The 16,268-nt window shown below is 36.1% G+C and overlaps 1 protein-coding gene across 1 annotated transcript in view; it reads right to left on the bottom strand.

Annotated features, from left to right (window-relative positions):
• The window catches only part of LOC136038004 (NAD kinase 2, mitochondrial-like), a 44,253-nt gene that overhangs the window by 1,632 nt on the left and 26,353 nt on the right, over positions 1-16,268 (bottom strand). Inside the window, exons 3-5 of the mRNA XM_065720922.1 lie at positions 9,918-10,030; positions 7,764-7,863; positions 4,627-4,903 (exon numbers count right to left, since the gene is read on the bottom strand). Coding sequence (XP_065576994.1) covers positions 4,627-4,903; positions 7,764-7,863; positions 9,918-10,030 — 490 coding nt within the window. The remainder of the gene's footprint in view (positions 1-4,626; positions 4,904-7,763; positions 7,864-9,917; positions 10,031-16,268) is intronic.

Here is a 16,268-nt window from a genome sequence, read left to right as displayed (position 1 = left end):
TAGTGCTAGGTTACACTTTGGTTTTCTTAGAATCTGGCTTTGGTAATTTTCTTCGTTTGTGGATGTTAAAAAAAAGCTAGAGTATTATTTTTGACTTTGTAATTTTAAAGTTAGAAATTACAAGTTTGCTCGCTCCTTATGAACTGTTTGATAACTGAGTTATTTATTACTGTTTACTTTCAACACACCAAACCTTGTCAGTATTTTAGGCACAAATGCTGGAACTTATTTTGAGGGGGTGTAGAAATTCGAGAAAAGGCGAAGATTGCTAAAAATATGAAATTAGGTAATTTAAACACCTTTTGTCGGTAATGAGATTAATATGTCGGTAATGAGATTAATAAGTAGAAAAAACAATTTGGTTTATATCTAGAAATTTATATCGTGCCGAAAATAACTGTGTTTTGCCAACCTAAACATTTTGCTCTGTCATATTTACATTATAGTCTAGAATTAAACCTTGTTTCCACATGGGATGCAAGGTGGCGGTTCAATTTCTTTAAACATGTTTTCAGTTCATGTTTTGTTACTAGTCTACGGGTAAAATCGTAGGAATATTGAAACGGGGGGGGGGAAGGGTAAAACATAGTTTTGCTTTCATTTCGCTAATTAGCCTTAGATTATGAATGACACGTGTTTACCTGAAATCGCATTGCAAAATCGGAAAATTTAAATGCCAAGGTGATTAAATTAAACCAAAAGCTGATTTGCTTAATATCCATTCTAATTTGTTGTCTACTGAAACTATGTATCTGCGTATCTTTTGCAAGATTAAAGTTACATATAGGAAAATCACTGTTCCAAGCTATCTTTCTAATTTTAGAAAGTTATGCCTTATATCTTTACTCTTGATCAGTACATCATAAATTTTACGCTTGAAGATTGAAAGTTGTTAAACTCAACAAATTGTGAGCGGGATACGTATTTGGCATTGTATTTGTGCGTGATTTTGATTTTATCCGCGACTGAAAAAAATTGACAATGCAGAAGATGGATGGAATAATTTTAGAAAAATAATTTGTGAAGTCGCTCATGGTGTCTTAAGGAAGAAGGTAAGGAATGCAGCTAGAAATATTAGTGAAAATACTTTATTTTTAATAAAGAGGGGGGGGGGGGGCTTGTACAAGAACTATCTGAGTGAAAGATCATATGGAAATAAGAAGAATGTAAATAAAGTGGAGAAAGAATCAAAATAAGAAATAAAGAGGTGTTTTGTGGAGACCATGGAGAAAATTACTCAGGATCTTGAAGATGCAGCTAGACGGTATAATGATAAAATATTGTACTGGCATGTTAATAAATTAAGATGAGTCTGGCCTTGTTCCAGTTAAAAGTAGGAATCGGGCCACAATTGGTGATAAGGTAAGAGTTAAAGAGAGATGGGCAGAACATTTTCAGAATGTGCTATATTGAAATAAAGTTACAGGAAAAGATATTGAGGAGAATAAAAAAGTTTGTGACATCTTGGATGTGAAAGAAGATTTATTTTGTGGGGAAGAATTAGTGACATTACCAAAAGGATAAAAAAATAATAAGGCACCAGGTGCCGATAGTGTGGTGAAATGAGGTTCTTAAATATGGTGGTTATGAAGTTAGAAATAAATTACTGAAGATTGTGAATGTGATTTTGAAAAGGGTAGCTAGTTTCCATTAGCCTAGTTTCTATAGGTAGCAAAATATTTAGTATGATGATACTTTTTAGACTTAGAGATACTGTAGACAAAGTTTAAAGAGAAGAACAGTGTAATTTTAGGAAGGATAGAGGGTACGTCGACCAAATTTTCACTCTTAGATTAATGACTGAGAAGTGCCTGAGTCACTGAACACCTTTAGTCCCCAGTTTTATAGATTATGAGCAAGCATTTGATTCAGCGGATAGAAGAGCTTTAGCGAAGGTCTGGTCCTTGTACAGTATACCAGACAAATACACTAAAGGATTAATGATATGTACGAGAACAACAGTGCCGTGATTAGGATAGGAAATGTGGTTAGTACTTGGTTTGGTATTCAATCAGGAGTTAAGCAAGGTTGTGTTCTATCCCCATTTGTATGGATCATTCTGATGAAAATCGGCTTAAGGAGCAAAGAAAAAACAATGGGAGAACACGGAATCAAATGGAGAAGTAAAATTTTCCTGGACTTAAAGTTTCCGATGACGCTGGGTAACGAAAAATCGATCAAGTGGACAGCATCACTTATCTAGGTATAAGATGGTGGGTCACTTATAATTAGTAAAGATGGTGGGCGAGTGAAGATGTTAAAGGTAGAATAGCCAAGGCCCAGGGTGTTTTTCCACAGTTGAAAAAAGTTGTAAGAATAGGAAGATAAGTCGGCGAAACAAGATTAAAATATTGGAAGCTACAGTGATGACAGACGTGAAGTATCATTCTAAAGCATGGGTGCAACGAAAAACCGAGAAAGATTTGCTAGATGTTATCCAGGGAAATTGCATCCAGATTTGTTTTGGGGGCCCGACTGGCTGACCGCATTTCAAACAGTAAGTTGTACGAAAATTGTGGTTCAATCCCTCTTTTTAGGGTTATAATGAGATAAAGGCTGTGATGGCTAGGTCACGTGCTACGAGTGAAGGGTGACAGATTGCCAAAGATTGTTCTTTTTGGCCAACCGTCTAGTGCCAAACGAAAAGCAGATCGTCCTCGGTTGAGGTGGTAGGATGTCGTAAGGAAAGATTTAAGGGAAACGGGAACTTCCTGAGTGGTTTAAAAAGAGAGGCTGTTTGGAGATTGGGATGAAGGAGCATGTGTAGCTTTGTCGGCCTCAGGTGGCTTGATACTGCGGTGAGTTGTTAGTAGTAGCAATAGTGGTGACTATAATGTAACACAGGCAAAAGTCATAATGAAATTTACAGCTTCAACATGCTTTCAGTACGAAATATTATAAAAATTGCCATCAAAACAAGGTTGGGCCCGCGGGGGTATAAGCCTCTAAAGTCCAGTAGAAAATTTGTTCTTCTTTATTTTTTGAATGCATAAATTTTTATTTGAAGTTTATTTACTTAAAAAAGGGTAGATGGGAGAGACAGGATTTTTTTTTTGTTGGAGCTTGTTCTTGGCTCCCATTGCTCCTGTATATTCATAATTACCACCTAAAACTTAAGAGGAGATAACTACATTCTTGACAAGAAGTCTCTTGATTTGCAATAGCAACTGTCTCGTGTTCCGTGAAGGATTGCAAAGATATAAAATCAATATTGTAATTGTAGACTTTTTGGTAAAACTGCAGCTAAATTGCTTCAAAAATGGGTGAGCTAATGATGTGCGGAAAAAGAATTGACAATACATTTCCAATGCGTTTTATATAGTAATAAGGTTCAATGTTGTCTCAAGCAGCACTTCAGGTGGCTCAGGAGTTCACTCTTTTCTTAAATCAATCAAGAGGCTCAAAAATAAATAGTGACAAAATAGATGGCGGTAAAGGAAAGAGCCAAACCAGTATATATTTACTGACGAAACGCACAATACATCAAAATAAATTGAGTTCCCACAATAGAAAGCATATACCTCTTAGGGCTGGGGATATCCTTCGGAATAAAATCAATAGCACTATTGCTAGAAAGAAAAACACAAAGGAATAAAATAAAAGTAACAGAAAGAAACGTATAAACAAATGTATAAAAATACGAATAAAAAGAAAAATCCAGATTAGAATGAAAAAAAAAATCAAAGAAGTAAGAAAATCAATGTACAAAAGTCAAAAATATGCACAAATTTTTCTTGACCATCTCGGGGTTAAATATGATTTCTTAGAATCAGTTTGAATTTTTTTGGGGGGGAGGGGGGAGATTCGCAAAAAAGTGCTATTCAAATAATGGGTTTTAGGAAGACAAAGATTTTGAAGAAAATCTTCCCCTCTTCTCCTGCATATTCAGATACAGCGTAACTTCCACAGCTCGAATGTCAGACGGATTAATTGAATTTGAGAACTGTTGAAAAACTCAAGGGACCCAAGTTCAAGATAGTGATTCAAGGCTATACCAAAATCACCTTGTTACACGTTTGACTACAATAAAAAGAAAATTACCCTAAAAACTCGGAAATGAATATAAAACTATTCTATATGTTTAGAGTTCTGTTCACAGCTTACATGCAACGTAATAGTGGTAGTGGCACCTTCAACGTTTAGTATGATTAGAAAGTCAAGGGGACAGATATTTTTTTCTTTTGGTCTGCCAAAAATGTCAAGTTATCAGGGAAGCTGCAGGAACTCAAGAAATGTCATTTTAAACGACATTTCTTGTCAAGAGAAGGGAGATGCTGAAGAATCCGTGTAGGATCTACCGACTATTATTAATTATCAATCCTTTGTAAAGAAAAGTTTTTATTTGGGGGCACTGAAGATGTGAAAAAAAATGTTGATGCCAAAAGTTAAGATTTACAATTATTTCTGCTATACAGTCAAGGAGATGAAATGAATAATTCTGTTGAAATATATAAATTATAAACATTTAGGTAGCGTCCGAAATAAATAAGAGATGAATCGAAGAAATCAATTGAGCATCACAAGATATAAAATGGATTTAATAAATCTCAGCTTGACAAGATAGATCAAATAACGTCTTTTTATTTAAAGGAGCTCAGGATGCCACTTAATTTGGAAAATACGTACCTGGGCTAAATATAAGGCTGTGATTGAAACGATTAGTGATCCTATTAATAAGTTCTTCATTCTGAGCATCAATCATCAATCCCGTTTCTTGTTTTATTGCTACAAGGAGGTTAGCCACAGCCTGGTGGGTTAGTTTGTTGATATTGAACTGCCAGGAGGTGGAACCTGTTCCAGTGCTTAGGCACAAACCTGAGCTTTTTGTTTTCACTCTCTCACCATTATCTACCGAGAGCTCATAATAAGAAACTCTTGCTGACAATTTCTCGCCAATATATACCTAGAAGATAAGATTTATATGGCACAAGGTTATCACTCTGTTCCAATGATTTTGTAGAAGAAAGTCTATTGATGAAAAAGATGGAGTTTACTAAGAGCATGTTCAGTGTCACCTTTGGACTAGTAACTAAGATAAGGTACGGAGCTTCTTTACCAAGTCAAAATTAATTCTGTGACATTTTAAAACTAACTAAGCATGCATTCAAGCTTGTAAAGATGGAAAAAATCATTCAGTATCCTGATGCGAAAATAACAATTCCTTCTGGCTAAGGCAGAAGCATTTTTATTTGGCGAAGCAAAATAGATGTTGTTGAAAAATTTCAGTGACCATCGCAATTTCGAGCCTACCTTAAATTCAAAGACTGCAATGATTGTAAAGAAAAAGAAATAATAAGAAAACACAAAAATATACCTGACAATTCCAAATAAAAGCTCACTAAGTAATTTAATCCCTATCTACTTAACTATTTTCTATAGCCAAATCAGCTTCTTTATATCTATGGAAATTAAGTTTTCGAGCGTAACATTTCCTAACTAGGAACTTATTTGTATGTTTCACTCTATCTCGTTTAAACCTTTTAAGTGTTAGCATACCTTCTTTTCATTTATGAACATAACGTCAACTTTTGCAGAAAGGCTGACTTATGCTGTTCCCATTTTGACAGTTATAGGTTCTCAGCCCTCTAGGAAGTATCAACAAAATACCTAGTTGGTCAATTGTAGATGTGCTCGTTTTTTCCATCAGGGGTGTTCTTCAGCTGCGTCAAAAAATATTTGAAGAAGAACGATTTAAACACAAACATAAAGTAGTAAATCCCTTTTTTTTAGTGACAGAAAAGACTGTACCACGACTCAGTGCTGATTTCTACCATTTTGTACCACAAAGATTTTGGCACAATTAGGACCAAAAGCTCACCAAGCAAAAATTCCTAGAAAACCAATTGGTCTAGAACTATCGTAAGGCTACTTGTAAACCTCCAGTTGCCAAGCCAATACCGCGTGGTGGCACGTTCATCCCTAGATATCTATGCTCTCTAATTATACGTATGGACCAATATTTATAAGCTTCTTCTGACTGACTTGGTGTTTCATTCCTTTATGTACAGTCTTGCAGCAACTATTAAGGGTGAGATCAACGGGGTGGGGGGAAACCTAAAGAGTAACTTTTGCCCAAATTTTCCAAATATATTTTGACTGTAAGAATGCAATATTGAGCTGAAAGAGTAACAAGTTTCTTTCCATTGCGGACATATTTCGTATACATTAGAAAATTTAAGATTCTATTCATATGCTTAACTGCACAAAGGTTGAAAGCTGGGGTAGTCGTAGTGTTTTCACTTCTACACTTTTGTTGTAGACACGTAGCTTTACAGATACGGCTATAGGTAACTACAGTCCTGATACTTTCCAATCCTGCCCCCTTCTCCAGTATTTTTTTTTATTCCAATGCTTCACGAACAAATGCTTTGACGAAACAGAAATTTTATATAAAGACTTTAAGCTTTTCACTGCAATGCTTTAAGAATTAATAGATTGTATTGGTTTTGAGTAGTAGCGGTTTCGGTCCAAAAGCTTTAAAAGTCAATCGGCTCTGTTTTTGCATTCTAAAATGCTTTCACAAAAGTACTTGTGAAATTTTAGCGAAAACAGCAGAGGGGTACGGCAATTCTCTTTACAGGAAGAAAAATTATGCTGCAATAGGAATACTTCGGTCTTGTACTTTCTTGTCTGATGTCGCCGATTTCAGTTTATTGCAAGAAATATGGAACGTTTGGACATCTGGCCGGATCAACGAATAGTGTATTTGGAATGGCTGCATATAATTCTTGCACTGAGCTAAAAAGTATAGTTTTTGCTTGTTCTTCATCCAAAGACTGATTGTTTCCTCTAGTCATGTATCTGCTTTTGAGCGGAAAAGCTCCATAAAAGCAGGCAAGCAGTTTTAAATTTCGATTGAAATCTGGAAGCGCAAAATTTGTGAAGGTTTCCTGGCCCTGTTACTAAAATATTTTCTTGTAATAAACCAAAGTATTTAGAGATAAAAAAAAGCCACACCTACATTTAATTAAGATAGAATGTGCCATCGGATTCTCAAAGCACTCTGATGAGACATCTACACCTTAGCTTAAAGAATGTGGGTTACAGGGAGTGGCATACCTCCCAATGATTTCCATATTTTTTTTTCCTGTTCGGTAAAATTACATGCAAATAATACGTCCTTAAAATACATTACATATAATCACTTATTACAATTTTTACTGTTGTTTTTTACTTTTGTTTTTATCTTTAATCAAAACCAGAAATCTACAAGAGCTGACAGTGCAAAGAGAATGTTAGAACACTATTGTACTGCTGATTAACTACACCACCTAGACTTGGACTAGGCTCTTTAGTTTTTAGAGGAACCTTATACTTAGAAGAAGGTAAAAGATTATTTACTTGAGCAGAGAATAATCCACGCAGGAGTGCTATTATCCTTAGCTGAGATCCTGAAAACTTTCAATAATTTAGAACAAAATATAAATATGCTTAAATTATAAAGAGTTTCATAAAATTTACTAGATTTCGTCTAATTCTGGTTTGTCGTATGGATGTATAGACAATACGAAAGTGTATCAGAGCTGGCACAACGTTACAGCTAGATTACCACAGAATGGTATAATATAGTGATTTGGTATATTGACATGTCCACACGAGAACCATTGTAATTGGTTGAAATGATCAGTCCATTTCAGCAGCAACCGATAAGTCGATAAAGGCTGGTGGACTGCTAGATATAAGCAACAGAGGCATCTAGCGAAAAAAAGATTTGGGACACCACCGTAACCCTTATTGTTAGTGAAAATGTAAGAAAAAGATACCTCATTGAGCCCCAAGACAGGCAAGACCCGTACGTTTTGAGGGACTTCCTTGGTTTCTGGCTCACTATTCCGCAACTGTTCTTGCAAACCATCTATATACCTAAAGAAAAGAAGCAGGGTTTTAACATAGCCAATTAAAAGAAATCAATTATATGAGAATAACTAGGTAATATAAGAAAACTGCAAAAAAGTGATCTACAGCACGGACGGTAATGAAAATTTTTTTAAACAAAGCAAACATTTCAATTTCAGAGATTCATCAAAAGCGGGCAAAGTAATAGAACAAACACAAAAATTAAAACAATAGGTTGCATGCCATAATTTTCATGAGTATGTTTCTTCAGTACATTATGGCTACGTTTTCAATGTGATTCTCCTAAAAAAAAATTTTAAATGCAGCTTGGTGTGTACCTCCCCATTCCAGTATGCAAATGTATTATGCTAGAAATTTGCGTGGAAAGACACCTGCGTCCGCAAAATTTATATCAAAAAGGGAATTTTCCAGAAAATCACGTCGAAAAGAGATTTTCGGAAGGGTCTTCTTTTCTGGGTGTGCTATTATGAAACTTAATGGTTCCAGTACCGAAAAATACCCTTGCCGTACCCCAGTCCTGGCCGAACAGTGCATGGTTTCTTTTTATTTCGTCAAGTGGGATGTACCATTGGGTGTCTTTATTAAGGGACTAGAATTAATCAATTAGTTTACTTGGCAGCAGTACTACCTATTGAATGAACCTTGATGGGTGATAATTGGAGTCAAAAGCATCACTGAATTTGACAACAGCATTATTAGCAGTTATGTCAGATGCAACTTTTTTATTATTTGACGGATTATGGTTATCCGCTCTGATGCAGAGACTTCTGTCCATTCCGAGAAAAACGATACCCAGAAACGCGGTCAAGTTTTGACTCTATCCCCCCCCTTCCATGAAATTTTTGACCCCAAGAGTCGGAATAAAGATTACTGGGGACTTATGAGAGAGAAACTGTTGGGCTTTAATATGGTTTTAACAGGAAATAACGCCATTTCAACAATGTCAGGACAGTATTACCCACCAGAACTAGAAAAATGTAAAACAAGCTTAGTATCAATCTACAAAACGTAAATTCTAATCAAGGGTCTAATTGAATTTATATCCCGTTAGAAATGTTCAGAGTTAGCAGATTCATTTGTTTTTAAACTAATTTTATTGACCGTAATATAGTTAAGGCTAGTTTAGAATGGGTCTATAGGCCAGTTAAACAGAATATATAAAAATAGACCTATAATGCCAAATTTTCGAAAATAGTCCTTTATCTTCGATACAATGTAAAGTAAAAAATATACACAAATCAATTAACATCTTCATTTATGCTTTTAAAATTATCTTCCGTTCTCTAGATGATATTAACGTAGATAATGTTGTTTTCCTTTCGCCTATAAGATAATTTAATTTTTTTTTTCTCCTATATGTTTTCTATACTCTTTGAATTGAACTTGAGCGTACCCAACTTTACCAATGCAGATTAAAATTAGTTTTGCAGTTGTCTACTGGTCATGGTTAAACATAAAGTAAAGCAGCGTAATCGATCCCCAGCGCTTAACATTGGGAGCCTGTTTCTTGGAAGTTACTTTTTTGACCTCAATCCACTTAAAATTGAGTCTTCCATTTCCAATTACTGGTAAAGAAACAGGGAAACGGGAGAAAAGAAACAGTGATTTAAATCCCTCTCGAAACAGTACCCAGATTAGGGGGGGTGACCACCCCCCCCCCTTATCCATGAATTCTCCAAATTCTCCATGAATAGCGTTCCTCCCAAAATTGAATCCCTATAAAACCACCTGGTGATTTTTGCGCGGTTATTTTCGACTTCGGCTTCCAAATTCTTCATGAGTAACGCTCCTCCCAAAATTAAATTTGTATGAAACCTCCTGACTATGTCTAGTACATATGCCAATTCGTTTTCTTTTTCATTTTAAAGTACCTCATGCTTAATTTATGACTAGCTATTGTGAAGTAATTCCCAATGAAAAGTTTAGGACTATACTAGTTGTTTTTATTAATCTTTCAATCTCTCCTTTTTCTCTCTCTTTATCTTTTTGCTTAAAAAAAACATTGATCATCTTTCTTTACACGTAACAGGGCAATGTCGAATTGAAAGACTCATTTATACCTGTATTCGGGTTTACTTAGCTGTTCATCATGAAGCTCAACCGGAGGATCATAAATATTTTCTCCAATTAGAGTAATACGAATCCTTTTTCTATACATCCATCGGAACTCTCCCTGAAATAATATGAATCCTGTAAAGTTCTCATAGAATATTTTGGAAATAAGAAATACTTAGTCAAATTACAAACGCATGCCCCACTATTTGAACGTCATCTTCATTCTCACTTTCCTTTTCTAAGGCATCAACCTTTTTTTTTTTAAAGAAAAGAATTTGAGCATTCAGAAATGAAGTAACCGATCTCAGAATTTAAATTAGATTGTAAACTAACTAAATTTAAGGATTTAGCCATGAATGGGTCGGAAAAAATATCACAAAATATAGTACATAAAAAAACTTTCAGGAATTTTATGTATCATGTGTTTGTCTTCCTTTTAACAAGACTTCCAAAAATGCTGTTAAGCTGAATTAAGCAGGTGGAGAGTGAAGAAATTTTTTACTGAACTTGTTCAAAAGGCATTGTGTGGCGAAAATTTTACAAGAGAGGAAAAACAAAGCTTTTTACTGAACTTGTTTTTACTGTTTTTATGAAGCCAGCAGTTTCCACAAAGAAGATATTGTTAGGCATCAAAATGTTTATATAAAAAAAATCTGTACAAAAATATTTTACTACTGACACTTCTTCAAGTACGTAACCAAATAATGTGTAGCAATAGTAATTGTTGCAAATAATTGTGTTGCAAGATTGCAATATTGATCTTTTAATAAACGAAAACCGATGGAATTATTGAATGGTATAATTAGCTTTTTTTAATGTCTATTGGTAACTGAACCTACCTACATAACAGACGAAAGTAAAAACACATTTAAGAGACCTGAATCAAAGAAAATTCCAGAATTTTGAAAGGAAACCTGGTGAGGCAGACTTTATAAATGTTTTTGATAGATATCACTGGCGTCGATTTTTTATTTTATTTTTTTTTTTTTTTGGCTAAAACTTCTACAAGACTTGCCCACCTCACCAAGATACTGGATAAGATTTGCCCAAAAGATTGAAAATTGAAACCATAATTTCCTTGTAAACGGTAGATCATAGTGGAAACAGCTTAAAATTTGTAAGATTATTTTACAAATGGGCCCTAAGTTGCGTGAAAAGCCTTGTGAAAGATTAAGCGATCCCCCCAAACCTATGCACCACGAGGAAAATGTTACATCACTCGTGCCTCATGATTTTACAAAACAGAGGTATCGGTTTGGATGGTATACGTAAAAATCTGCTAAAATGGCAAAAACAAATTTGATTCTGATGCAAAATTCGAAAAAAGATGGAAGCAAATAATAACAGAAGACTGATTTCAATTCTTCCTTTACTTCTAAATGTATAAGAAAATTTTATGTTTTACACTCAGTAAGCATATGAAGAGTGACCAAACTTCATTAATAATCGATTTTGATTCAGAAAAGGATCTAGAAACATCATGCTCGTTCACTGGATTAACTCTGAATTTGAATCAGGACTCATTCCCCACTACACCATTTCTAGAGTGGTGTACCCCAGAGATCTATTTTAGGTCCTTTTACTTTTTGTTCAACATTTGATAGTCAAATAAATCTGTCAATCACAGGCAAGCATTCCGTTGCTACGCTTAGCTGTAATAAGCACTTAGTAACAGAAAAAAACGATTAAAAAGTGTATTTTAATATTTTTGTTCCATTGTAGAACGTTAGATTCTTATTGTAGACAAGCAACTTTGTAGAACGTTACAAATAAATTAAAATTCAGAACAAAGCAATAAAATTTTTTGTTTCATAAGGATGTTCATAAATGGTGAATTAATTTTTTTTTCTCGAAAATCACATCTTTGATTTTACTAAAACAAGATATTACCAAAAGTGTTTTGGCCATAAGCATTTTAATAATATATTGCCTTCTTCACTTCCAAGCTTTTTTCCTATAAAGAGCGATTTCCACAGTATTTAAAATAAGGATCAGTAGTGATACCTCTCTGCTTTTAAAATGACCTATAGCCGCTACACCTTTCTTCATTTAATGATTTAAGGTGAACGGCAACCCCCTCAAGACGCATGCATTATGAATTTTCTAAGAGATGCAAGTGTCTGTTACGTCATAGAGAATGTCTACTTTTGCAAGTTACATAACAAAGTATTTAAAAAACCTAAAAGGGGCAGGTAAAAAATCTTCAGGATTTATAAGATTGTTACATAATAGAGTCTTTCAAAACCTTCAGGTTCCTCCCTCAAGTAAGGGCATGATCCTTACTATCCATCCCAATATTTTCATGCTTTTCCGCCATTTCGTGTTAGCAAATTTGCAGCCATTTTCTAAGAACTATTAGAGAGACTATTGATTTTCCTATGAACAAAGGCTTGTTGGTTTCCCGTTATTTTCCAGAAAACAGAAACGCTACGTGATCTGCTACGATTCTAAAGCGGAACTGAGTAATTCCATTTGTCCCTGGGGGTAAAAAAACGTATGTCTTAAAGATATCAATAGATAACCCACACTAAAAAGATGAGCATACCTAAATTTGAGCTACTATAATACTACTACTACAAACAACCCACGGCAGCAAGAAGCCACCTGGGGCCAAAACAGCTACGCATGCTCCTCATTCATGCCAATCTATTCAAAACCTCCCTCTTTACATCCTCCCAAGAAGTCCCCGTTTTCATTAAATCTTTCTTTATGACATCTTCCCACCCCAGGCGAGAACGACCTGCTTTCCGTTTAATCCAAGACGGTTGGCCGAAAAGGACATATTTGGCAATCTGTAAGACGTCATCCGCAGGACGTGCCTTAACCATCTCAACCTTTATTTCATTACAGCCCTAGAAAGCGGGATTGAACCACGCTTTTCGTACAGCCTTCTGTTTAAAATACGATCAGTCTGCCGGGTATACAAAAACAATCCGTAGGCAATTTCTCTTGAAAACTACTAGTAAATCTTCATCCGTTTTCGGAGCGCCCATGCTTCAGGACCATATTTGACCCTTTCATCACTTTTCCCTCCAATATTCTAATCTTGTTTTGCAGACTTATCTTCCTATTCTTCTAATCTTTTTTTTTTAATTGAGAAAAAAGACACTGAACCTTGACTATTCTACATTTAACATCAGCACTACTTTTAACATTTACTTTTAACTCAATTATAATAAATAATTTAAATAACTTACAACTTTAAAAAGACTCAAAAAAAGCTTTATGAGTTTACTGCTTTTAAGGGGCCTCCCCCAGGCCACTCAGCGTGTCCCCAGGTGGCGATAGGGGAACGTCCTACAGATATGTAGGGTACCTCAATAGGAGGCATGGATCAACGGGGGAACTTGTCCCTTGGGGTCCATACTAGAAACAGGGACACCCTCGCCAGGGGCCATAAATAGAAATGGAGGGGAAAGAAGGCCCCTTAAATGTACGCTCAACAGGGCCCACCGCCGTGTCAACACGTCCCATGAGTTACATACCTTTTTCTAGTAATGAGTTAAATTGCATGGTGACACAGTACACCATCGTGGGAGGATGTTCTATAGGAAGACAACTGCAGCAGGGCGTAAGATCCAGATCTATGGACAACGGCCTCTGCAAAGGGCTGCTTCTACCTTTTCGGAATACCTGCAAGACTGGGAATCTTGCAGTCAACTCTATTCCAACTTGAAGAGTGGCGCCCCTCGAGAAAAACAGCGAAGCAAACGACAAAGCATTCGCAAAGAATTCTGATTAATGGACAATTCTTCTGGGCTAAAAGCATCGCCGAGTGCTGAAAACCGTGTTGTGACCAAGATGGGCCCAGAATTGCAAAAAGCCTCCATTCAAACTGGAGGTCCCAGGGACTTTTCGCTGTCCGGCTCTAAGCTGGCGTAAGTGCTTCGGTGTAGACCTGAAAAGACACGTTGATCCCCGTCCGACACTGGTATCCAGAATCATTGCTTTGACTGAGGCCAAAATAACTTCAATGATTTAAAGAGCATAAAAATTAGGACATGAGAATTTTACAACGTTAAAAAATGACTATCGTGTTGACATTTCGACTGACGAATTCAGAGGATTCGAAATGGACTTATTAGGAGTTTCAGAAATTCATATCCCCAGGGGTAGGAAGCATGAAATTAGGTGATATAGAATTTGTTTACTCAGGCAGGACGGATGGGGTACATAGACAGGGAGAAGGGTTAATGATGAATAAGGAAGCTGCTAAGTCTTATTTAGGCTGGGAAGGTATATGCCCCTGTTGAACCGACTGACGTAGATACTAGTGACCCATATGAATTTTACTTACAGTTACAGAAGCAAATAGACAGGGTAACAGGTGGAAACATGGTGTTTTTACTAGGAGATTTCAACGCCCAGGTCGGAAGAAATAGGGATAGATGGTATCCTAACCTAGGTAAGTTTGGCGTAGAAAAAGAAAACAATAATGGCTACAGACTTTTGCAATTTTACCGGTATAACAATCTAGTTATAACCAATACGGTGTTTGGTCATAAAATGGTCCATAAGTTTACATGGTACTCACATGATGGTAAGACAGCAGACTTTATTGATTATGCTATAGTAAAACAAAGACTGACAGGACCAATACAAGATACTAGAGTACATAGTAGTACGTTATTGATGTTAAAACTAAAGATCACCATCTAGTAGTGTCTATGGTGAAATTTCTGAAGGGTAACTACCTCTCGGGAAGTTCTGACGTCGGTAGACTCTTGCCAAACTGGTTGGAAGCCAAATTCATGGACGTGTGCGATCCATCAAACTTGAATCGTGTTAAAGAAACATGAAGCCATTGCGGTCTCTTAGGCCCACGGCAAAAGAGACTTGAGTAATACCATGCAATTGGTAAAGGTATTTGAGGCATTGGGTGGGGAGGATTGTGTAGGTGCAGCTATGGTTGCATTTATTAAAACAGGTAATAAGTCAATTTCACGGCTGCGCAATACAAAGTATCGAATCAATCACCAGAAGACGAGTTTGCAATTAAAAATAAAGATATGTGTTGGGTTTATACGAACAAATTTGCTAAGGGTAGTGGAGATATGGCGATCCAAGATCATGACCATTTAAGCAATCCTATGTTATCCAGAGGGAGTACATTTTGGGGGGTGGCACATAAATTTTGTAATTTAAATATCAGACAGCAATACTTCCTACCGATTTACATGCACAATTCCAACTATGATTTGAAATTCCTAGTACCAGCGTTGGCACGTTTGCAGAAAGGTGAAGTTATAGATAGCGCATTGGTAGATGGGTCTTTTTCATATAACACCATACTAAAATCCTCTGAGAAGTTGCTGCTCTTAGAATTCAAATGGAAAAAGATTGAAAACGGTAATATTTACACAAATAAAATCTGTTTTTAGATTCATATAGTTTTTTCCCCCAAATCCCCTAGTCAACGCATTCAAGAACAAAAAAGCGATGATTTTAATAGTTTCTCCCTCCGCAAAGAAAACTTTCCAGATGATGAAATGTGTGATTAAAGAACGTATACTAGTATGAGTACTACAACTCCACCTCAAGGCTACGTGAACAAAATTTGCCACCCATCGAAGTGTTTTATGATTCACTTAACGTATGCACCCCTGCCGATTATGAATTTGCTAAAAACGCCAGGGCCAAGGGAGAGTGTAAAAATGGGAGGATTACTGTAAAATGTACCTGGCAAGTGATATACTGACGTTGTTAGATATTGTCTGTAAAAACACAGACAAAATTCACGAGGAATTTGGGTTGGATTTGGGTTACTATTTTTCAACTCCTCATCAGGTGATGGATTTAATTCTTAGAACCATACATGAAAAATAGGGTTGATCCATCGACGTGGGTAAGCACTTATTCGTAGAGAGATTCATGCGGGGAGGGTATGTTTCTCACTGGGATTGTATCCTGGAAACTGAATCGACTGGACAACGCATCGAGGAGAAGTCGATTGCGATTTTTTTGGATATAATTTCCCTTTATTCGTCAGCAATCTCTCACTTCTCTTTGCCGTATGGGAATTGCAAATGGTTTATCAACCCTTCTGCTTCAAATTTCCCCAATATTTCCACTGTTGAGGAGAATGGACTACAAGGATGGTTTTTCGAAATTGATGGTAAAATACCAGTGGAACTTCATGACTTGGTAAAGGATTTTGTTTTCCCGTTCATAAACAGACCGGTGCGTAGGGATTCATTGAATCCCTATAATTTATCTTTGGTAGAGGATGGGGGTATGTACTGAACACCTTCAAAACAAAAGCTTATTGCCGACTATTGAATATCGATGTACATCACGTTCTTTTGCGGTGGATGCTGGCCAACGGTTTCACGATTGCAAAGATTCATAGTGCCCTC

Source organism: Artemia franciscana, chromosome 17 (genome assembly GCF_032884065.1).
Source record: "Artemia franciscana chromosome 17, ASM3288406v1, whole genome shotgun sequence".
Taxonomy (NCBI): domain Eukaryota; kingdom Metazoa; phylum Arthropoda; class Branchiopoda; order Anostraca; family Artemiidae; genus Artemia; species Artemia franciscana.
Note: the sequence above shows the minus strand (reverse complement) of the source record. Positions and strands in the feature narration are given on the sequence as shown.